The following is a 25,137-nucleotide window of genomic DNA, read 5'->3' on the forward strand; positions in this document are numbered from 1 at the left end:
CCGTGATGCACCACTTTTAGATTAAGTCTTTATTTTTAAAATTCTATCCATTCCCATAAACCACTAGAATATCCTAAAGGGTCAAAAATTTGGCCGAAGCCTTCAACCAGCCTGCCTCCACCACAAAGGGAGTCACAAATCTACTCTGTCCTATGACGTACCCAGTTTTTCTCCCCAAGGAAACGTGATCATGGTGCACGCTGCACGGCTGCTGTCATTTCAGTAGTTAACAGAGGGGGAAAAAATATACTAAGGCAACATACAGTCCGGATTTTTCAGGCCAGTCCCTACCGTAAATACTCCCTCTTGTCATACGAAGTATCAGTCCGTGCATGAAATTAGCCCACTGCCTTTGTCAGGCATGTGGAGACAAGGTCAGAAGCTACGAGCGTCCAAACTAGAGTTAAATGATACCTAACGTGAAATGCACGGGATCCTCTGCCCACAGAAGAAACCCGCTCTGTGACACTGAGTAAGTGGGTCACTCTTGAAAACGGGTTGAACTCCAAAAGCCTATCTCCCAATCCTCTTTGTGCAGACGGGTGGTAGTGATGGCTTTCCCAGCTCCCTTAAAAAGTGAACTGGAGATTCAAGGCGATTATCTAAGCTCCACGTGAACCTAACTAACATCACCCAGAAGGCCCGTGAGGTACCACTTCCCTGGGACATCAGGAACAAGAGAAGGGACAGGAGATGAAGGTCCTACTCGAGGTCACAGAGCTCCAGAACCTTCCTCATCTGGTGTCAGAAGAGACTTCAGGATGTGGCAAGTTACCGCCAGGGGAAGAGCTGTAGGGGAGGGCCGATGTGGTCGCTACAGGGGGCCTACCTGACTTCAGCAAGTCTCTTCTCCCTTGTGAGCGGAACCTTGATTCTCCTCAGGGCTCCACCGCTCAGGGCGCACGAGCCCATCCCCCATTTAGGTTCAAGGATGCATCTCTCCTGAGCAGAGCCAAGCCAATCATAGCAACTCTATTCTTCCACAGTTTTCGGCATAACACGGCATGTGATGCAAGCCCAGCCTAGCTCTATTTTGAGCCAGTCTACTCACTGGGAAGCTCAGAAGCTCCTTTCTCTTAGGAAACAAACAAATAACAACTGGCAAAGACAAGGGGACCAACAGGAAGACTGGAAACAATCAGAGCTTTAAGAAGGTGGTTAGAATACTAATTAGCAGGCATCAGATGCGAACGGCTTCCTATAAACAATGACCGAAAAGCACCATGGCATGAAATACTGAATTCGAAACCACCAAAAACATAAAATACCTAAAAATACGTTAAGCCACAAATGCGCACAGCTCACCCTGAGAGCCCTGAACGGCGTCTTGACCAGGTGGAGAGACACCCCATGTTCCTGGAGAGAAAGATTCAATACGATAAAAGGTTTCAAGATTTAACGGAATGCCAATTAAAAAAAAAAAGTTACTTTTCCTTTTCAAAAATTAGGCTAGCTGGTTCTAGAATTCATGTTTAAAAAAAAAAAAAAAACTCTTAAAAAAAAAAAAAAAAAAGAAGAAGCATAAGGGTGCCTGGGTGGCTCATTTGGTTGAACATCTGACTCTTGATTTCAGCTCAGGTCATGATCCCAGGGTGATGGGATAGAGCCCCGCATCAGGCTCTGTGCTAACAGCTGCTTGAGATATTCTCTCTCTCTCTCTCTCTCTCTCTCCCTCTTTAAAATAAATAAAATTAAAAAAAAAAAGAAGTATAATGACAGGAGACTATCATGTATTAAAACTTACAATGGAGCCTCAAAAGGTACTAACACATGAGTAGTCAGAGAGACCACAGAACACATCACAAAGTCCGGAAACAGATCCAAATACACACACAGATACACAGTGCAATAGTATAACGCTCACCATCTCAAAATTTGCGAAAATGGATCATTCAGGAAAAAACACAGTCCAAAAAAAAAAAAAAAAAAAAAAATAGGGTAGCCAAGTAGGAAAAAAGTGGGATTCATATTCTTCACCAAATTAAATTCCAGATGGATCAGATATTTAACAGTTATAAAATAAAATCGTGAGAGCACTAAAAAGAAACACAGGAGAATTTCCTGATAACCTTGGTTCGTTACGATTTTATACAGGAGCGCCATAAAACTCTACTAGGAAGTAACAATCCTCATATCGGAGACTGGCCTAGGAAACCAAGGTTAGTGACACTGTCTTTGGGGAAAACTGGATGGAAACAGGCACTCACATAAAAGTCTACGCTGGTTCTGTGAGAGTCACAGTGTATATACTTGGGCCCAGCCCATCCTACTTCTTTATTATTTTATTTTATTTTATTTTTTAGTTTATTTATTTATTTTGAGAGAGAGAGAGGGAGAGCGTGCGCACAAGCTGGGGAGGGGCAGAGAGAAGGAGAGACCGAATCCCAAGCAGGCTCCATCCATGCTGTCAGTGTAGAGCCCAATGCGGGGCTCAAACTCACAAACTGAGATCGTGACCTGAGCTGAGACAGAGTCAGACACTTAACCGACTGTGCCACCCAGGCGCACCCCATCCCATCCCCACCCCAGCCCTCCTCCTTCTAAGAACCTATCTAGAGGCAGATGTTCACACGGGGGAACTCCCTTATATGTAACGTTATTCACCACCATTTTTTTGTAGAAGAAATCTATGTACTAAGTAATATATGCACACATATAAAATATATGCGTAACAGACTGGAAACACACATCTGTTAATAGAAAGCTAGTTAGAGAAATCATGGTACATGCATATAACAAGATATTATAAGACTATCAAAATGAATGACAAAAACCTGCTACCTTGGGAAGCTCTCCAATACATCTGATCAGGTGACCAAAAAAGGTTGCAGAATAGTATGTACCATTTGCGTAAAAGACGGAGGGAAATAAGGAATATTCATATTTGCTGGTAGATGCTTCAGAGAACTTCAGAAGCATATGCCAATGACTTTTTTTTTTTAATGTTTATTTATTCTCGAGAGAGAAAGAGAAACAGAGGGTGAACAGGGGAGGGGCAGAGAGAGAGGGAGACCCAGAATCCAAAGCAGGCTCCAGGCTCCGAGTTGTCAGCACAGAGCCAGATGCGTGGCTTGAACTCATGAACCGTGAGATCATGACCTGAGCCGAAGTCGGACACTCAACTGACTGAGCCACCCAGGAGCCCTGATATGCCAATGATTTTTAACACTGATATTTATGTCCAGAAGTGGGGAACACAGTGGGAGAGAGGCTTGTCACCAAATACTGTCAAATGCTTTTTAAATTCCTCATCCGTGTGAATATATTACTTATGCATTCTTTAGCTATTCCTAGTTTTAGGAAAGTAGGGGTTGCTCATGTGTTAATAACTTTAGGCAACATAAAATATCAAGCAATGATTCTTTAGGAAATCTAAGTGGAGTCAGATATGAATCATCCTTCTTATAACTCAAGCTGTAATTTGAAATAAAACATCTTGGGCCGCCTGGGTGGCTCAGTCAGTCGGGCGTCCGACTTCAGCTCAGGTCATGATCTCACAGTATGTGGGTTCGAGCCCCATGTTAGGCTCTGTGCTGACAGCTCGGAGCCTGGAACCTGCTTCCGATTCTGTGTCTCCCTCTGTCTGCCCCTCCCCCGCTCATGCTCTGTCTCTCTCTCTCTCTCTCTCTCTCTGTCAAAAATAAATAAACATTAAAAAAAAATTTTTTTAAAGAATAAATTAAGTTACAGGGGTGCCTGGCTGGCTCAGTCGGTTGAGCGTCTGACCAGCTCAGGTCACGATCTCGCGGTACATGAGTTCGAGCCCCGCGTCGGGCTCTGTGCTGACAGCTCAGAGCCTGGATGGAGCCTGCTTCGGATTCTGTGTCTCCCTCCCTCTCTGCCCCTCCCCTGCTCACACTCTGTCTCTCTCTCTCTCTCTCTCTCTAAAAAATAAACAAAATAGGGGCACCTGGGTGGCTCAGTCGGTTGGGCAGCCGACTTCAGCTCAGGTCATGATCTCACGGTACATGAGTTCGAGCCCCACGTCAGGCTCTGTGCTGACAGCTCAGAGCCTGGAGCCTGCTTCGGATTCTGTGTCTCCCTCCCTCTCTGCCCCTCCCCTGCTCATGCTCTGTCTCTGTCTCAAAAATAAATAAAAAAATTAAAAATAATAGTCATAAAAACCCAACATTCAATGGCTTAAAATGGGGGAGGGGTGCTTTTCATGTAAAATTGAATATAAATTTTTCTTTTGTCCACTGTGGTTTCCGATACAGTGACATGAAATACACACTGGAAGTAACATACTTTTCTTTTTTTTTTTTTTAATAGCTCAAAGGAAGATACCTGACATCAAATGCCTAACGTCGACACTCTAAGAAAATGGGAACATTCCACCGTCATCCTTTTGACTTTAGCAACTGGTCTCCTTCCTAATAGGCCATTCCTGACACACAGCTACCATCCCGACGTCTAAATAACTTCCTACTTCCTATAATCCTCAATATAGCTGCTGGTGTAAAGACTAAAGCTTAGCCAATTAGCCACCCACTACAGCCGAGTTAATCACATAATCTCTGAGATGCTCACCGAGCAGTGGAGTATGCAATGATTGTTTTTCTCTCTCTCTACAGACAAAGATTTAACTAATGGTGAGACTCAGCAATGCTCTCGAGTATAAAGGGCAGGAGGATTTTAAAGCAGCGTCCTTCTAAGTCGCGGCTTATCTTCTAGGAGACGTTGTTACGCGGAGACTTCTTTAACAAGTTTCCAAAGGCCCTAAGTCAGTCAACCATCGCTTATTTAGCCCGCCGTCTCCCATCAAGGTTTACTGCTTTAAAATAATGATCGGTAATCCGTAAGGTGCAGCTAAGATCGCATCACATGACAGCCGCACATTCAACTGCGTGATCGCCACATCAATGTCGGTGTAAGGGGAATGCTAATCCCAACCGCGGTCTGACAATACTCTTCTCTCCTTAATAAGGCCACATATGAGGAGGAAGGGGGAAGAGGAGGAGAGGGAGGGGTGGGGGGGGGCCCCTGGGAGAGAGGAGGCCGAGGGTTCGGGTGCAGGCAAGAGAGGAGCGGGGTCACACAAAGGAAACAGGAAGGAGAGGGAGAGGCAGGGGCTCCACGGGCTCCCGGTGAGTCCTGATGGGACAAACCGATGCCTCACTCTGGCTGCCGGTCATCACGGGGCTTTGAAACACTGATTAGCAAGCCGATTAGCCCCAGGTCTGCGACAGGGAATGCGCCGTGCTGGCAGTCTGGCATTAATGACAACGTGTGCCGCAGAGAGCGTGTCTATCACATTTGAAGGTTCTGATAAGGCTTTCCGGCCAGCGCATCTCCGTAGGTCGTGACCTAAGGCAAAGACATGTGCCACGGAGCCTCCACCCCTGCCCCCGCCAGGTAACAAAGCAACTCCCGCTGGTTTATTAAAGAATGACAGAAGCAAACAAAAATGCCAGAGGAATCCAGAGATCAGAGAAGTAGGAAAGGACGCCGGGGAGCCCAGGACCGGGAATTAACCGCGGGGAGGCCTGAGGAAGCTGTGTGTCACAGAAACGGACCGGCAGGGAAGGGAACGGGGTCCCTCCAAAGACAGAGCCGAAAGGTCCCTGACGGCTGGTATCAGAAAGGACCAGGCGGCCTTGACAGTCAGGACGCAAGAGGACAAGTTGAACTGTGAATCCAGCCTGGTTACGTCTACATGTGAATTCAGAGCCTCCGAAGGCCAGTGAAGGAGTTCCCGGGGTACGAGAAGTTGGGAGTGGAAGGGGAGGCCTCAAGCGTGGGGACTAGGGGTACAGAGGGCAAAAATAACACTCTGCTGTCGCCAGGCGAGTGAAATCAAAGACCAGAAACTCTGACTTCCGGGTGATGACAATCTACTGCCAGCACCCGACTGTGACAATCATTCTTTCCTCCGCTCGCCAACAGACCCATTTCTTGTCTCCAGTAAGTCCCCGGCGGCGCTGTCTTCCCAGCGGGTCGGGTCAGCGCTGTCTCGTGCCCATTTCGTGGCCCGAAAGCAGATTTCCCAAGGATTTTCCTACATGATATTTGAGAATGCTCTTACCCAGCACGCATCCTCTCATCGACCAGGTTCTCCTGGGATGTCACAGGGACGTGCATTTTCGCAAAAAATTCCTGTGAATTCGGGGTTGAAGTGCTAACCCCTGGTACGTACCTCAGAACGTGACAGTATTCGGAGACAGGTCCGTTAACGAGGTCATTAAGTTACAATGGGGTCGTTGGGGTGGCCCATCATCCAACATGCCCCGGGTTATCTTTATGAGAAGAGGGGATGCTGGACACACAGACCTCAGACACGTCAGGGGGACATGTGCTCACAGGGGAACGACCGCGTGAAGACTCAGACAGAAGTCGGCCACCTAAAAGGCCAGGAGAGACGCCTAGAACAGACCCTCCGTCACGGCCGTCAGGGGGCACGACACTGCCAGTGACACGCTGGTCTGGCCTTCCAGCCTCCAGAACCATGAGGAAGGACATTTCTGGTAGCTGAGCCCCCGGTGTTGTGCCCGCAGCAGCCCTAGCAAGCGCCTGTAGGAGGGTGCACGCGTACGGTGGGTCGACAGCAATCTGGGCCCCGCAGGGATTCCCCAGCGACCCACCTTCCAGGCCACCCACCATAAGCTTCCCTCTTTTTACCTGTACTGACTGACTTTCTCCCGGAGGTGAGCAGGGCCACAGTGCCTCCTTCTCTTGGCTAGCCCCCATGCCACCCGGCACGGAACGTCCTATCCATTCGCACCTTCCTCACATCGCTCCTCAGGAGTCCCTTCTACCCCACGGTGCTTACGCACCTTTCAACAGAATGCTTCTGGAAGCTTAGTCCGAGCTATTCCGGACTTCCGTTCCTTGAGCTACGACGACACAACGGCATCTACACTTCCCTCGGTTCCATCTCGAGCGCGTGTAAATAAGCCTGGCCGGCTGCCTCAGTGACTTCAAGCCCCGAGGACTTTGGCCTTCGTTGCTTCACGGTTCCGCCTTGGTGTGGCCTCCCTGTCCCCAAGCCACCCCAACCGTTCCCCTCCGAGCCACACGGGTGGGCCCAGCATGTGGCTCAGCCTGAACCACGGGACGGGGAAGGGGCACTGGTCGTGGAAGGCCTCGGAGACCCAACGCCTCTACGCTAATCCACCAGCTTTGCTAAAATTCTCCCGACAGTCAATCTGCTTTGGGCTCCAGGAGGCTTCCACGGACAAACCCCCGGAGGGGAAGCCCCTGCAGCCATGGATTCCGCTGAGAGAGTTAACCTGCGACTGTCTGCGGGTAAGACGGCAAAAAGCAGGGCACGGAGGAAGGGGACACAGAGCGAGATCTGGAAGGGGAGAAGGGGCGGGCTCCCTGGAACAAGACAGATCAGTCGGGGAGGCCTGGGGGGGGGGGGGGCAGGAGCTCCCGAGGGGGAGGGAAGGAGGCAGCAGCAGGCGCTTCCTCCAGGCCTGATGGCGGCACGGTTTGCCAGGAGGAACATCTTGCGTCACTAAGCCCTTCACATACCGATCGCCTCACCTTGTCCTAACAGCAGTGAAAGAGGCGGCACGCATACCTGCACCCCAAGGTCAGTGACTTCGAAGCCCAGATGGCCGGGAGACCAGTGAGCAACAGGGCCGGGCCCAGCACTTCTCGCGCTGCAGTGGCTGCGAGTTCACGTGTGACGGCGCTCACATCTGGGTCCACGTTCCGAGACCCGTCAGCTTCAGAGTCTTGTGCCAGTTACCTGACCCCTCCAAACTCAGTTTCTCCATTGTAAAATGGACGTCACGAGGACCTCCTGAGCAAACGCACACGAGGTGCTCAGCCCGTGCCCGGCACCCGGGAAGTGCGTGGCAGACTCGAGCTTTCAGCTGGCACCGCGGGTGGACACAGGGCAGCGGCCTCCCCGCCACCTGTTAGACGCACCTGAGAAGTGCGCCCCCCATCGCGGCTACCCAGGCCTCAGGCCAGGCTACTCACTCAGACTCTGCAAGGATTCGGTCCTGCCACCTGTATTTCCTTCCTCTTCTTTCTCTGTGTCTCTCTTCTTTATTGTTTTTTACAAGCCCTTTGGGTAACTTAGATGCCCAGTGCCACCATTAGGAACAAAGGATAGGGGCGCCTGGGTGGCTCAGTCGCTTTAAGCGTCCGACTTTGGCTCAGGTCATGATCTCGCAGTTCGTGGGTTCGAGCCCCGCATCGGGCTCTGTGCTGACAGCTCAGAGCCTGGAGCCTGCTTTGGATTCTGTGTCTCCCTCTCTCTCTGCCCCTCCCCTGCTCATGCTCTGTCTCTCCCTCTCTCTCAAAATTAAATAAACGTTAAAAAAAAAAAAAAAAGAGAGAACAGAAGATATAGAGCTATATTTCTCAAGTTGTAAGGTACATTCAAATCCCCAGGATCTTGTTAAAATGCAGATTCTGCATCGGGGGCCTGGGTAGCTCAGTCGGTTCAGTGTCCAACTCTTGATTTCAGCTCAGGTCATACATATCTCACAGTCTAGTCTGTGAGTTCAAGCCCCCGCATTGGGCTCCACATTGACAGTGCAAAGCCTGCTTGGGATCCTCTCTCTCCCTCTCACTCTGCCCCTCCCCCACTCATTCTCTCTCCCTCTCCCTCTCTCTCTCTCTCTCACTTTTTTTTAAATTTAAATGCAGATTCAGGGGGGGCTGGCTGGCTCTAGTTAGTAGAGCGTGCAACTCTTAATCTCAGGGTTGTGAGTTCAAGCCCCATGTTGGGGGTGGAGCCTACTTAAAAATTTTTTAGGGGTGCCTGGGTGGCTCACTCGGTTGAGCATCCAACTTTGGCTCAGGTCATGATCTCACGGTTTGTGAGTTCGAGCCCCCCGTCGGGCTCTGTGCTGACAGCTCGGAGCCTGAAGCCTGCTTCGGATTCTGTGTCTCCTTTTCTCTCTGTTCCTCCCCTGCTTGTGCTCTATCTCTCTCTGTCTCTCAAAAATAAATAAATGTTAAAAAAACAAAAAAAGAAAGAAAGAAAGAAACGCAGACCTAGAAGGTCCACCTGCTGGACCACCAAGCAGAGGTATTTACATGCCGCCCATCGCCTCTCCGGTTGGCTCTGCCAGCTGCACCTTTGTTTACTTTCTGGACTCCGACATAGACGCGCTTCTTGACAGGTGGCCCTGACTGTGCCCCACGGATCCCCAGCTCATGTGTTTCTGTCTCGCCAGCCCTGGATCACCGCCTTCTTCACCGCACACCGCCAGAGAGCTATCTGGCCCACTTCTGGCTTCTTACACACCCTGCCCGGGACATGACTCCTCCCTCCCTGACTCCTGGGCTTTATTTCGCCACAGAAACAACTCAGGATTCCATTCGGCTTCCTGTCTTTCGTTTCTTTCTTGCGTCCCTGGGTCACAGGCTCCCAAGGCCTGGGGCCAACAGGACACTGTTTCCTTCTCCTCTGCTTACCCCAGGGCAGTGGTCTGCAATCCTGACTGCATATCGTACTTACCTGGGACCCTCCATGCGCCCCCTCGATTTAATTGTCTGACACAGGGCCCAGTAACTCGTGGCCAAAGGTCAAAAACCACTGCCCTTGAGAAGCCATGTCATTCCTACCCAGGAACTAAGCAGAAGCAAGCCACTCCGCAGAACGAAAGCATCGTCCCTCGTAGCAAAGAGGGAGAGAGGCGAGTTTCTACGTGAAGTTCATTTCCTCGAACCATCGTGATGGTTCCCACGATGAAGTTACAGGAGTTCTGGAAGGGGGCTGTGTGGACAGTTCCGAAGAGGGAAGCACATAGGGTTCGTTAACCCCAACCCTGGAGAGCTGGCCTGCTCCTCTGGGTGTTTCAACAGAGCTGGGTGGACAGCGGCTGTCCCCTCCACGGAGTGGGAATCACTCACCGGCACAGAACGGGCCAGGATCCAACGGCCGTGCTCCCCTACCTTCGTGAGCACGGACCACAGTCTCGCTAGGACACAGTTTCCCAAACGTGCCAGTGAAAACACACACACGGGGAAGCCTTTTTCCCACCCAGGTGAACACGTGACTTCAGGAGCCGAAAAGACAGCTCACGTGGCAGAAAGCACAAGCAGAGGATGCAAAGGAACTTTTCCGACCCGGTCTGTATTCCACGCAAACCGTCTTCCCTCAGGATGAGATCCGCCCAACATACCTGGCTTACTCAATCCAGAAAATTAAAGAACGCTAAAGAGAAAGACCATGACATGGCAAACGCTGTAAAGGGGCGGGATAGATTTTACTAGTTAAATCAAGCCGTTCGGGAAACACATCCGTGATCTCGGCCAAGAACGCTTTTCACCCAACCACGTAATCCCCGTGAAGGAAAATGTCATACCTGATGAGATCGGGCTCTGCCCCCTCGTTCTTAAAGGATGCCAGAAGTAGCCTCTCCCGGGTTATGAGTTCATCCAGAAGGTTCTGTCTCCGGTCTCCTTCAAGCTGTGTTCTGTACACATCTCGTTAAGGTCCAACGGTGGGTGAATTACCTCAGTTTACCTATCATGTTATTAAGCGAGCTCTCCCAGGCCAGGTGTGACGATTACAGACTCTGACCGGTACTGGCCAGAAGAGACCTGAACCGTTCTCCTCCTCCTCCCGCTCTGACCTTCGACACCACAGACTTCCCAAGTAAAGGCCCTCGCCAGAACCATAGCTGAGGACTCGCGCGGCCACGGACACCGAGCTGCCGCTGAGCAACGCGGCAGGTAGAGATTATTTTTCCTCCCGGTGACCAATGCCGAAATGATTATTCCCGTCAACAGAGCGATCTGAGTCAGGAATTCCTCGGGTGTTGAGTTATAGGTGTCAGTGTTCAAGGGTATTTGCCTAGACATTAGCACCCCCAAGACGCCCTGTAAAAAATGAGCCGGGTTCTCAATACTGCCTTCTTTTTTCCGTGTGAATGTGTCTTCACACACCTGGAATCCATTTTGAAAAGTGCTACTCTATGTGACAGATTTGCTGTAAAGGGTGCCCCCATCAGCTCATTATTTAAGCACACCGCATGCATGAGCCTTAAACTCTAAAGAAAACTACAAGGAAAGATTCGGATTTCACTGCGTTATCCTAGCGAGCGGGTTAAGCCGTGAGTCCAAAGCTGATTAGTCTTGTGTTGACTGTTATCGGCAACCTTGAAGCAGTTATCTCTCTTTTGCGGATCTCTGTCTTTTTGTATGGACCGCCAGATTATCGCTAACACCTCTTCCGGCACAACTCACAAGTTATGGCTAAAAAAAATAACAAGTCAGGGCTACATCCAGAGTTTTCTGTACTAGCTTTCTTGAAGCAAGTTAAGCGAGTTCTTCTAGGCTGAGTGCCAGTGAGCGTGTGCGTGCGTTTAAAAACAAAATAAAACGTTGATGGGGAAGACTTCAGCTATCAAAAGAACAATGGGAGAAAGCTAACAGATACTTTTTTTTGAAGTTCATTTATTTTGAGAGAGAGAGAGAGCGAGGGAGAAGCAGAGAGAGAGCGAGGGAGAAGCAGAGAGAGGAAGAGAAAGAGAATCCCAAGCAGGTTCCGCACTATCAGGGCAGAAACTGATGTGGGGCTCGAGCCCACGAACCGTGAGGTAGTGACCCAAGCCGAAGTCGGAGGCTCAACTGACTGAGCCACTCGGCACCCCAACGGATACTTCTGTAAGGACATACCTGACACAAGACATAAAGAGTAAGTACAAAAATAAGCCATCCCCAGCACAGTGGATTTTATCTGGCTTTGAGGGTTTTTTTTATTGGGTGGCTTTTGTTTTATTAGACCTGAAACTGGCAATTCAGAGCTGCCGGGGCCACATTACCTAGTTCTGGTGACAGTAAGGCCATTAGGCGGCTGCTTTAGATCCAGTGACACTTTTCTACTTCAAACAGGGGCATCAAACCCTGCACGGACGCCCAAAATATTTCTAAGGAAGTTGGCAGAATCAAATGATAGCATCATCGTTTCCTGGGCTGGGGGAGGCTGGCGTAGCGAAACCATGGCCCAGGGAATCTATAACGCTGGTTGCTATTGTGGATAGAAGGAGCTAGCTTGCTAAAATAATCATCATTAATTTTTAAAAAAGTTTTTTAGAAAACGCTTGAAGAAGTTCCCCAGTAAGATGGTAATCGGTAAAATCGTAAGTCCCCAAACCAATGAGGCTAAACAGCCTCCATGGCTTTAGATATTTAAAAAAAAATAACAATAAATAAATAACTAAACGGATTCTCTCAACAATCCAGAATTCAGGCTTCCCCGAGGAAAATCGCTACCGCGGCTTTTCCGTTTCCTACTTGCCTGCAGTCACCCCCACTTGGACACCATCAAGTAGCAACTGTAACTAAGAAACAGCGGGCTGAAATACCTCCTCCGTGCCAATAAGAAGGCCAAACATTAGCCTTTTGATCATCTCAACACCAAGAATAAATATCAATGTGTTTCAATTAGTGGCAAATTGGCAACAAAGCGGAAGGCTTTTCTTCTGTCCCAAAGAAGTGTGTGGTGGGGGGAGGGAGAGGGAAACAGAAGCTGTGGGCGTGAATTGTACACGGCAGACCGGGCATTTTAATTTGGGGAATTGTGAATTATATCCCAATGCTAACTCGCCTTGTCCTGGGTTCTGTTCTCCGGCAATCTGTGGTTTTCAGCGTCCAGCCACCCAGGCAAACGGAAGTTGAACTACAGTTCATTCTTACGATTAAGCACAGATTCCCCTGGCTCAGGGATTAAAAGATAAAAAACAAATTATAAAAGTATCAGTAGAGAAGACATAGGGGAACTTTTCAATCATCTCGGAGTAGGAAAAAATCTTTCTCGTCAAGAGTGAAAACACAGAGGCCGCAAAAGGAAAAGACCAATCTGACTATACAGAAATTTTAAATGTCTGCGAAATAAATTTGCAAGTGACAAACGCACAGTGGCGAACAACGAGAAAGAAAGGCAAAGACGTAACGGAGCACAGAAAAAAGAAACAGTAGTAATTCTCATCCCATTGAAAAACATTCAGTTTTACGTTAGTAAGAGAAGCGCAAACAAACATAATGTCACCTCTGCCTATCAGATGAGGAATTGTGACCGGGAAGTTGTGGAAAGGGCAGAGGAAACAGGCACCGCTCTCTGCTATTCCTGGTGGGGCTGTAAACAAGTCCAACCACTTACCAGACCGCCTTCTAAATAACAAAATGTAGGGGTGCCTGGGGCGGGGCTCAGTCGGTTAAGCGCCCGACTTTGGCTCAGGTCATGATCTCACGTTTCGTGGGTTCGAGCCCCACCGTCTCGGGGCCTGGAGCCTGCTTCGGATTCCGTGTCTCCCTCTCTCTCCGTCCCTCCCCTGCTCCCTTGCACTGTCTCTCTCTGTCTCTCAAAAATAAGTAAACATTAAAAAAAATTTTAAAAACACTCAGCTGGACACATACACATTTGTATATACTCAGAAACCTTCTGGAAGGATACACAGACAACTGCCTGTGAGGAGGGGGGAGCTGGGGGATTCAGGATGTGAGGGGGACTTAACTTTTCATGGAATCTCATTTTGTAATGTTTGCCTGTCACATGCTAATTAATAAAAACACAAGTTTCAGAACCATACATATGGTATGATCCCTCGCTAGTCAAAAGAATTGATATTTACATGTACGTATATTTGTTCATGCCTAGAAACTAGAAAAGTTTGGGATGACAGGCACCGGCCATCGACATCATTGACCATGAACAACAAGATGATGGAGAGGATTAGGGGCGGGGGGGGGGGGGGGGGGGTGGGAGGGGGCGGTGGGAAGTATCACTGGGAAAAACCAACAATGAGAAGTATACAGGTAGAAGGTGCTGTTTACAATAAACACAGGAAAGACAGGTTTTAAAATCTGGCAGACACTGGTTACAGAATTAAGCTGGTTAAGAATGGGCTTCATTAAGGAACATCAGTTTCAAGAGCCGTAGAAGTTGGTGACTGTGTTTTGTGGGTTAGCAGCTGAAGACAGGAATCACAGTTAATGCCGCAGGAACCCTCAGAGCTCCCCTAAGCCAGTGAGGGTTCTCCTGCTTCTCCTGACCAGGAAATCGGCCCCGTGTGGCTGTCACCTGGCTGGTTAACGACCATGCAGGCCTACAGCCCAGCTCTGCTTTAGGTCAGGGCTTTTCCACCACATCGTGCTGGACCTGACCACCACACCTCCCGGGGGCTTCTCTACCCTGGCACTCCCAGTACTGCCCCCACTTAACCTAGGCACCTCCCAGCATCCTGTTGAAAGCATTAACAATACTAGTAATACTCATTCAGAATTTTCCCGGGGACCTCCTGCTAATGTGGAAAAGCTGGAAAATTCACCAATTAGGAACACCCTCCTTCTTTGTTTCATTTTTATTTTAATCTACTGAGAGAATGCGGCATAAGGGGTGGGGGGGAGGGAAGTAAAAGGAGAAAGAGATTAATAGCCCTTCTGCATAGCACGCTTCTTATATAGGGGTTGTTGTTAACAAGAGGTCCGAGAATCGTCCAGAAATGACCATACTACATGCATGCAGACTGATGGCAGCTGGGAGGAGTGAGGGTAGGAAAGAGGGCACACAGTCGGTGGCCAGAGCTGGGACCTCCTTTTCCACCAGTCTGAGGAGTATAACCAAGGAAGGAAGGTCAGAGAACAGACAAAACCATAGTTCCTTGTCAACGGCTAGGCTGGTTTTTTATATGTAACTAAAGCCCCGTCATGGAGATGTCAGACTCTATGAAATCAGACGCGGACTTCATATTACCGGTACTCACTAACTACCAAAGGCTGAAGCCCAGCCTCTCTGCAGAAACTTGATAAGTCCTTCATCTATTTATTTAATTTAATTTTTTTAGAGAGAGGGCGCGAGTGAGGGGGAGGGAGAGAAGCGGGGTTCCCCCAAAGCGGGGCTCGTGTTTCCTGGAGCAAGGCTCCAGCTCTTGGTAAGGACTTTAAACCTAAGATGAGGTTTAGCAGAGGTGTTGCTGGTCCCACTGGGTGCCCCGCCCCCACTCCGGCACCCTGATTTTCTCTTTATTTGGTAGAAGGCTTAAGAATTTTGGCCAGTTTTGCGGCGCCTGGGGTGGCTCAGTCAGGTAAGCGTCTGACTTCAGCTCAGGTCATGATCTCACGATTCATGAGTACAAGCCCGGTGTCGGGCTCTGTGCTGACAGCACGGAGCCTCCTTGGGATTCTCTCTTTCTCTCTCTCTCTCTCTCTCTGCCCCTTTCCCGCTCTCTTTCTCAAAATAAATAAAAACAAACTAAAAAAAAAAAAAAAAAAAAAGAACGCTGGCAAGTTTTGCTTGCGAATTAATGGCTCTGGAGAAGGGAGAAATGTGTAGGGAATTCTTTCTTGGTGCCATAACGGCAGATCCCCAAGAGGATGGTCTACAGTCCTTGAGGCCAGACTTTTCTGGTTCCCGTACTACTTCTTCCTTTTTTCTTTCCTTTTAAAGTTAACAAACTCTACTGAGTATTTATGATGTTCCAGGCTGGGTCCTTAGCTTTCTCGAAGCACCGATCACAGGTTGCAAGTAATATTTTAATACTAGCATTATCTGTAATGCTGAGGTCCTGCTTCGCTAGGACCTCGTTACATGAATGTAGGCTCTGTAAGGACCACCTGTGAATCCCCCCATGGTAGCTGGACTTCTTACAACAGCAACAAAAGACTAAGCAGCAGTTAATCTCCAAGGAGGGCTTACTACGTGCAAAGCACCTTCTGTGAATGTTCTTTAACCCTCAGCAGCCATTCTGTAATCCAGGTGTACTTTCGTTAGCCCTATTTCACAGAAGACGACAAACAAAAAAAAACCAAAAACCAAGGCACCAAGAGATTAAGTAACTTGTCCAAGGTCACACAGTCAATGTTGAAAGCTACCTTTTATTCAACACCCACCAAGATGAGGGGCCAGTCCAGTGGGGTGCTTTATAAATAGATTTCCTCCAGCTCCTACACAAACCTTGCAAGGTGAGCACATTTAATTCTACTCTAGATTAGAGTAGAGGGTCTAGACAGGCTAAATTGCTCTCTGGCCTTGAGGAAGGGGCAGAGCTGGCCCTCAGTCTCAGTTCCGTCTGGTTCCAAAGCCAGCGTTTTTCCCGCCACACCAAAGGTGCCCAGATGTTTGGACTTCATGGAGCAGAAAAGTGTCCAAACAAATCGGGGGTGGCAGGAGACTTACGTAAAAGTTGCCAATTATACACTTTGCCAGGTATGGATATTCAAAAAAACCACAGCAGACCATACTACCATCTATTTTTATTATCGTGGTAACAAAGCAAGGAGCTTTTAACACGGAAAACTAGAAAGAACGTAACAGAGCATAAAGAAGAAAATCCCTACCGACGTAAACATGATCTTACCCTCGCTCTTCTCGGTGAAAACTGTCACGAACAAGTAGGGTGTGTGAGAACCACAAGGGGCACTCCCTAAAATTTACCGGGTTAGCCCCTCAACATCCGCATTCAGTTATGGCAATCACTGCAACCGTCTATCCATCTACCTATCTTCCTAGTTTTTTTTCCCCCCCCAAAAAAGACAAAGCGGAGAAAAGCTATGTAGGAGTGCTGGGTGGCTCAGTCGGTTAAGCATCCGACTCTGGATTTCGGCTCAAGTTGTGATCTCACAGTTGGTGAGTTCAAGCCCCCCACTACCAGTGCAGAAGAGCCTGCTTGGGATCCTGTTTCTCCCCATCTCTCTCTCTGCCCCTCCCCTGCTCACTCCTTCTCTCTCCAAATAAATTAAAAAGTTATTTATACTTTTGAAAAACTATTTCTATAGGACTTCTCCCAAGACACCAGAATACCTTTTTATACTGAACCCCTTTGTAAAGAGATTTTTAAATTCTCCTTAACTTAGTAAAGATGCTGCCTTTGAAAACCCAACAAAAAGACGAGCTCGCGTAAGGCCAAGTCTAAGAATAATTTTACTACTACCTGACATTTCACATACAAGCCTCCCGTGGCACACGACTTTTCTCAACCAGAGAAGCAATGAATCGCTCCTGTCTCCAAGAAGCACTGTGAATAGAAATGAATGGTTTTCAGCAATTTGAAACTCTCTGGCTGCAGGACTTTAGTTTATGAATCGCAAACTAACCGATTCAAAAGCACAGGACTTTCATTTTAACTTGGCATCTCTTCCTGCCAGGAGAAAATACTTTTCCAAGAAAGAGCAACAATGTCTCAGGCCTTAACTCCATGAATTTAGCTGTTTGGAAGGCATGTGCATAGGACTTATCTTTCTGGCAATCCCTGGTGTTCTTTGGAAAACTTCACAAATGCATAAATTTACGAAGTAAAGTGCTGTAAACTCTCAACTACCCAACGCGGTAAGGGAATGTGGTATTCGAATATTCACATTAAAAAAGTCACCCGGCATTAATTATGCCTCAAGAAAAGAAAGGCTTAAACTGTCACTCTGTTGGCGATTTACGGACAAGAAATTTTCTAAGAATTACAACATCATAAAGTATACCTAATAAAGCGCAGTGAACACTGTTTAATCTTTCTGATGATTAAGGAGGGCCCTGAGGATTTGCATTATAAACAGGATTTGTTTTGGCACTAGAGCAACATGCCAATTAATAGGGAATTCTAGCTGAAGACAGGCCAGGTGACAGATGACTGTGTTATTTCTACTACGGTAGAATTCAGCTTTTAAACAACTGGCTTTGGGGCCAGACAGCCCTGCATCTGAGTCCAAGTTCTTCCACACCCCAGCTGTGGGGTCTGGGGCAAGTTACTTAAGCTCTCAGATTCCTCTCCTCAGTGTAAAACACTCCCCTGCTGGGATGCGGGACTTTTTTTCCAGCTCCGTCCCTGACTTGGGGTGCAAAGGTTGGCCTGGCCTCACTACCTTTTTTTTTTTTTTTTGTAAAGAAAATAAGGAGCCACCAACACAGACTAATAATACGAGGTTATTAGGACTCACAAGTGGCCACCTGACACATCTTAAATCCGGAGGAGAACTGCTATGGAATTATTTGAAATAGTTGCGAACAGGAAGGTCAAGGGAAGGGAAGATGTGAGGAACAGAGAAAGAGTTAACAAGAGGCCTTCATACTAGAGAAACTACTTCCTTTCCATTCTATCAGCAGAAACGGTCTCCCTGAAAATACAGAGGTCTTGAGCGCCCCCATGAGGCGGGTGATCTGAATTCTGTCCTAGTAAGGGTTGTGTTTCGAGTAGAAACAGACCCAATCATTTGAAAAAATACCTAAGAAAGAATACTGCTACAGTCCAGTTGGGTTTTTGCTTTGTCCTACAAAATTCTAAATTATCTGCATTAACATCCTTAAGTACTTTCATAATGTATTTAATAACTCTGCTCAATATTTTAAAATATTTTTAGAGATTTTTAGTGCTTCATTCAGCAAATTGTGAGATGACCACAAAACCAAAGTCTAAGGGATTTCAAAAGATGGTCTGGCTGAAGGCATTTAGAACAAAGTCAAGTCCATTATTACTGCCACATGCTTCTCTATAACTAATAACCAGCAGTTAGTAGTTAATAGTTAGTAGTTAGTAGTTAATAATTCCTATTACTAACAGTGAAAAAGGAAGGGTTCTTAATTTGTTTCTTTTTTTGCCCTATAGTTGAGCACATGAATATTATAAAATGAATAATAATAAGTTATGTTTATGGAAGTTACCAAGTCGGTAGTTGTTAATATTATACCGTGAAGCAGTGATTTAGTTACCTTTTTAACACACATGCTTTAGGCAACAGCAAAATGAGTTTGCACACCTTACCTCACACGCACACCTCCTGACACTTGGTACTCAAAGTAGAGAAAATAGCCAAGCCGATTGGAAACTACCTGAGGTCTACATATCAGGACTCGTTGATTTTGATAAAATAAAAACTCTTTTTTTACAATACTGTGCAGTAATAAATGATACTAGATAGAGGGTAAAGTTACAAAGTAAATGTATCAGACTATTCCAACTGCGTTGGGGCGCCTGGGCTCAGGTCATGATCTCACACTTTATGAGTTCGAGCCCCACGTTGGGCTCTGTGCTGACAGCTCAGAGCTTGGAGTCTGCTTTGGATTCTGTGTCTCCTTCTCCCTCTGCCCCTCCCTCATTCACAGTCTGTCTCTCTCTCTCTCTCTCTCCCCCTTTCAAAAATAAATAAATGTTAAAAAAAATCTTTTTAAAGAATATTCCAACCGTGTTAAAAAATAAGGCCCCTGTCCGCCTGGGTGGCTCAGTCAGTTGGGCGTCCGACTTCAGCTCAGGTCATAATCTCACGGTCCATGAGTTGGAGCCCTGCGTCGGGTTCTGTGCTGACAGCTCAGAGCCTGGAGCCTGTTTCAGATTCTGTGTCTCCCTCTCTCTCTGACCCTCCCCCGTTCATGCTCTGTCTCTCTCTGTCTCAAAAATGAATAAACGTTAAAAAAAAAAAAAAGTTAAAAAAAAAAGGCCCCTGTTGTTTATTGAAATTAAACTTCTACTTGTAACCTTAGCGTGTTAATAATTGAATATTTGGAAAATCACGAGATTAATCTAAATGAACCTCCCTGGTAGCATAAAGGGGGTTGCCCTTCGAGAAAATAATTGTTAAAACATTTTCTATGATTTTGTCTGAAAAGCAATATTCCTACCTTCTCCCATTTAAAATCAGGCAATAATCACCATTTCTTGAGCTACCAACATCTGGCTTTTTTGTATGAGCTGACAATTGAAGAAATGATGAGAGAAGACCAGTTTGAGACTAGTTTTCAAGCCCAAAAAACTCAGGTTTAAAGGACTGGTTTAGGGGTGCCTGGGTGGCTCAGTCGGTTAAGCATCTGACTTCGGCTCAGGTCACAATCTTGCGGTTCGTTGAGTTCGAGCCCCGCGTTGGGCTCTGTGCTGACAGCTCAGAGCCTGGAGCCTGCTTTGGATTCTGTGTCTCCCTCTCTCTCTGTCCCCTTCCCCGCTCATGCTCTGTCTCCCAAAAATAAATAACAGTTAAAAACAGATTTGAAAAAAATTCTAGGGGCACCTAGGTGGCTCAGTAGGTTGAGCGTCCGACTTCGGCTCAGGTTGTGATCTCACGGTCTGTGAGTTTGAGCCCTGCGTCAGGCTCTGTGCTGACAGCTCAGAGCCTGGAGCTGCTTCGGATTCTGTGTCTCCCTCTCTCTGCTCCTCCCCCCCTCTTGCTCACACTCTGTCTCTCTCTCAAAATATATAAATAAATAAACATTTTTTAAAAAGACTTAAAATATAAATAAAAAATAAAGGACTGGTTTAGGGAATGGGTCACATGGATTTTAAATTGATCAAATGATGAACTTCTAACAAAAAAAAAAAAAAGCTTTCAATACTTGGCAGGGTCGGTGGGAGTGATGGCCCAAGTTGCTTCAAGTAAATGTTCTGTTCCCCGCCCACACTCCCAAACCTCCCAAAACCAGGGGCGGGATCTGTGCTTTCCAAAGAACGTTAAAGCAAAGGAGTCACATCTCAGTAACCTACATAAACAGAAAAAAAAGAAAGAAAGAAAGAAAGAAAGAAAGAAAGAACCCCAAAGGTCTATGGTGGCTATTGGCATTGGCCTCTCAGAAAAGAAAATGGATCACTCAGAGCTCTGGAAAGTCCAGCATGATCCCAGCCCGGGATGATCATGGAAGGCCTCCTGTGGGAGCAGTGGCTCACCATCTTCGGGGCATGTGGCAGCGCAGGGCTCTAGGCAAGGACAGCACCGACGAGAGCACTAGCTCTTTACACTGTCAAGGTCACACCCAAGAGCGGCCACAGTACTTATTCCATCAGTATATGCTCACCTTGCCAGCATTTTCACGGTAGAGCAGGGCAACAGACACTTAAAATAGAAATCGAGATTATAGGCAATATTTGGGAAACCAGGTCTTCCTCGAGCTATGGAAAAAAATCTGGGTGGCCCGGATTCCTTCCTTTCTCCAAATAAGACTGCTTTTTCCTCCCACTCTAGAGAAGAGGTGGAAATGTTTACATGGATACATCTGATGTGTTGACACAGCTCTTAGCAATAAGTCCTTCAAAAGGGCGATCTTTTCCTTCAGACTCTGCAACAAAGCTCTGATTGTCACGGTCAGCTGGAAAGAAAAGAACACATCCTAAGTATGCTAGTCCAGAGGTGGGGGAGTTACTAAAAACATCACGTAAACACATTATGATTCCTTCAAGGACCAGCTGGCAGATGCTTAACTTCCCAAGGACACCTTCAGCGTTCTAAGGTATCCAAATTTTGGTCCAGCCGCCCACCTGATGCTTGCATCCGCTGTATAAGGTGACCAAGTGGACAGCCAGCCCATACCTGAGTAGACAGTGACGGGAAACCAACCCCTGGCCCTCACAGTCTGAATCCTGTCCCCTGAGCATCTACCCCATTCGCCAGTGAAAAACCCAAGTGTCTTCAACCTCGCTTCAAATGACAAGACGTCAAGTCTCACTGCAACCCCGCCAGTCTGCTCTGAACACACTGGCTTACTTAAAACCCATTTAAAAGTTTTGTAGCAGTGTGTTCTTATAACGATGCTCACTCCCCGTGACTCTTTTTCCAGGAGTGTACAGATTTTCTTAGTTGTTCTACAAACCCAGAGGAAACTGCTGTTTGTGACTCTTGAGTGCTATGTAAAAGGATGGAGGAAGGTAGGGAGAGAACCTCTGGGGAACTGAGGAAATATGAAAACTGAAACTGCCCATGTAAATTAAATACAGCCAGCCACGCGGGAAATCAGAGATAGGTGTGAAAAGACAGACTAATGCAGATTTCATCTGCTACCTTGTTCGAAGTAGCAATTACATAACTTCAGGGGAAGGCAGGACTCCCTCCCTAGGATTAGCAGGGTCACACACACTAAGGGAAAAACGGCAGAACAGTAGAGGCTGGCTGAGGGCTCACACACATCAAGCAACCCTCAAAGGTATCAGCAGCCAAGAAAAGTCTAACCTTAACTATTCTAATACCTCTGGGAACCACAGAGAAACCACCCACAGTGTTTATGAGGAAATACCACGGAGAGGAGATCGCCCCTCGTTCAAGAAGAGTAAAACAAACAAACATAGCACAATACACACACACACACACACACACACACACACACACACACACAAACACACACACACGCCCCAAACCGAAGAGCAGTCTACGAAATTAAAGCTCAAAAGCATTCAAGAGATCAAAGAGTATGTGGCCATTAAAAAGTATGACGGAAACCTCGATTTGTCGACATAGAAAGATAGCCAGCATAATTTATTAAAAGAGAAAAAAATCAAGTCCTAAAATGAAATGTCACCCACAGAGAAAAAAAATCAATCTAAGAACTAAATACTTCAAAATGCCAAGGGCGATTATCTCTAAGTAGTGGATTTTTTAAATATTTTATAAGAAAAATGGTTACTTTTAAAACCAGGAAAAGTTTTCCATCATCATAATCTGCAAGAAACCTTCCAAAGCACAGAAAAAGATGGAGAGCCTAACTCATATTTTAAGCTAACACAACCCTGATAACAATCACTGACAGAGATACTGGGGAGTGGGGGGAGGGGGTGGGGAGGGGACGGGGGAGAGACAAAAAGAAAAAAGCAACTACATGCTAGTCTCCTGTAAGGATTATAAAATGCAAAAGTCTTTAAAAATATTAGCAAAGCAAATTCAGAATTACATTAAAATGACAACATACCATCACCAAGTAGAATTTATCCTAGTAATTTAAGAACAGTTTGATGTTAGAAAATCTAATACTAACTCCGACAGTGTTAATGGTTACAAACAGAACAAATGTATGATTGATACAGCACAGGGGAAATTAATTAAAAACAAAACAAAAAGAAAGAAAGAAAACTAAGAATGGAACATTACTACCTTAACCGTAATATTTTCCAACATTGGTCTAGAAGTTGTAACCAACGCAATAAGACAAGTTAAAGAAATACACAAGGGCTGGAAAGAAGGAGATGAAATCATCATGATATATAAATGGATAAGTCTATTTGGGAAAGTTAAGTGAATCCACTGACAAATTACTAGAAACCAGAGAAGAAGTCAGTCTGGTAATCAATCTTAAAATGAAAAAAAAAAAAAAAAAAAAATCCAGGGCATTTCTAAATTTAAGTACTAGGTAGGGAGCATTTCTTTGCATCATTATTTTTGAACATCATTAACAACACCAACAAAACCTAAAAAGCATCTAGCACCTGCCTGGCACATTGCGACTATGTAGTAAATACTGATGGAGGAATGAATAAAAGGAAACACTCGATATTGTAAAAATGTAAGCATTCCCCAATTAATCTATGAATAAACTACACATCTATTCAAAGTCCCAAGTGGAGTTCTCTTACTAGAAAAGAGTTGGTAACAGAGGCACAGGACAAATGAATTGTAATGAAGCCATGCGAAATTATTCTGAAACATAGATAAAGAGAAATTTAAAAGACAAGGAATATGTGTGATAGAGGGGCACTTAAACAATGAGATATTAAATCTTCATAAAAACTACAAGAATATGATGCTGGCAGTTAGTGAAAGCTTCACTAGTGTGACAGAACACGAGGTCCAGGCACAGTATGGCTGTGCAAAAATAAATTCAGTGAATGAAATACAGGATTATTTCATATCTTTTTTTTTTTAATTTTTTTTTTAACATTTATTGATTTTTGAGACAGAGAGAGACAGAGCATGAACGGGGGAGGGGCAGAGAGAGAGAGGGAGACACAGAATCAGAAGCAGGCTCCAGGCTCTGAGCCATCAGCCCAGAGCCCGACGCGGGGCTCGAACTCACAGACCGTGAGATCGTGACCTGAGCTGAAGTCGGACACTCAACCGACTGAGCCACCCAGGCGCCCCTCTTTTTTTTATGTTTATTTTTGAGAAAGAGACAGAAAGACAGCAAGTGGGGGAGAGGCAGAGAGAGAGAGGAAGACACAGAATCCGAAGCAGGCTCTGGGCTCTGAGCTGTCAGCACAGAGCCCAATGCAGGGCTCGAACTCACGAACCGTGAGATCATGACCTGAGCCAAAGCTGGATGCTCAACCCACTGAGTCACCCAGGCGCCCTGTGGATATTTCATATGTTGGGGGGGATGAGGTAAAGAATAATTTTTTTTTTATGGGAAAAAATAAAATTTGATGCCTACAACGTACCAAAATAAACTTCAAATATTTTAAAGATACATGTTTAAAAATAAAATAAAAACAGGGGCACCTGGGTGGCTCAGTTGGTTGAGCAACCAACTTTGGCTCAGGTCATGATCTCACAGCCAGTGAGTTTGAGCCCCGCATGGGGCTCTGTGCTGACAGCTCGGAGCCTGGAGCCTGCTTTGGATTCTGTGTCTCCCTCTCTCTCTGCCCCTAACCCACTCACATTCTGTCTCTCTCAAAAATAAAATAAACATTAAAAAAATAAAATAAAATAAAAACAGAAGGAAAGATTAAAGAAAATTTGGAAGATTAGATGAAATATTTAGATCATCTCTGGTTATGAAAGACCTTTCTCAGGGGCACTTGAGTGGTTCGTCAGTTGAGCGGTTGACTCTTGACTTCGACTCAGGTCATGATCTCACAGTTTGTGGGATTGAGCCCCATAATGGGTTCTGCTCTGATAGCATGGAGCCTGCTTAGGATTTTCTTCCTCTCTCTGCTCCTCCCCTGCTCACATTTGCTCTCTCTTTCAAAATAATAAATAAATTAAAAACAAAAGAAATAATAAGTTAGGTTAAGGACATATACTGGCAATTCACAAAGGAAGAAATAGAAGTATCCAATAAATATATGAAAACAGGTTCAATGGCATAAATAACAAAAAAAGCATATTAAACTATTATATACTTACACCTAACAGAATGAGTAAGATTTTTAAAAGATAATTGGAATTGGGACAGAATTGTATATTGAAGAGGCTTAAAATTTTATACAACCTAAATCCAGAAAGTCTACATTGGGAAACTTTTCTACCATGGGCAATAATTTGGCCACACTGAAAACTCATTTATAATTAGAAATTAAGTACCCAAGAAGATTATACCAGTTAAATGAATCAGAGGTCTAAATGTAAAAAAGTGAAACCATACGTTTATTAGAAGAAAACAGAAATGAATTCCCTTACATCCCAAAAATAGCAAAAGGTATGAGTGAAAATACAGAAGCAATTAAAGATCGCTAGCCAACTCTGTTTAAAAAATAATGCTTTCGGGGCGCCTGGGTGGCTCGGTTGGTTAAGCGTCCGACTTCGGCTCAGGTCATGATCTCACGGTCCGTGAGTTCA

General features: G+C 46.1%; 1 protein-coding gene across 1 annotated transcript in view; it reads right to left on the minus strand.

Annotated features, from left to right (window-relative positions):
* STX8 (syntaxin 8) overlaps window positions 1–25,137 on the minus strand; it is a 253,376-nt gene that overhangs the window by 218,076 nt on the left and 10,163 nt on the right. The window contains exons 3-4 of the mRNA XM_060647291.2: window positions 20,871–20,965; window positions 10,275–10,385 (exon numbers count right to left, since the gene is read on the minus strand). Coding sequence (XP_060503274.1) covers window positions 10,275–10,385; window positions 20,871–20,965 — 206 coding nt within the window. The remainder of the gene's footprint in view (window positions 1–10,274; window positions 10,386–20,870; window positions 20,966–25,137) is intronic.

This window comes from Panthera onca, chromosome E1, assembly GCF_046562875.1.
Source record: "Panthera onca isolate mPanOnc1 chromosome E1, mPanOnc1 haplotype 2, whole genome shotgun sequence".
Taxonomy (NCBI): Eukaryota; Metazoa; Chordata; class Mammalia; order Carnivora; family Felidae; genus Panthera; species Panthera onca.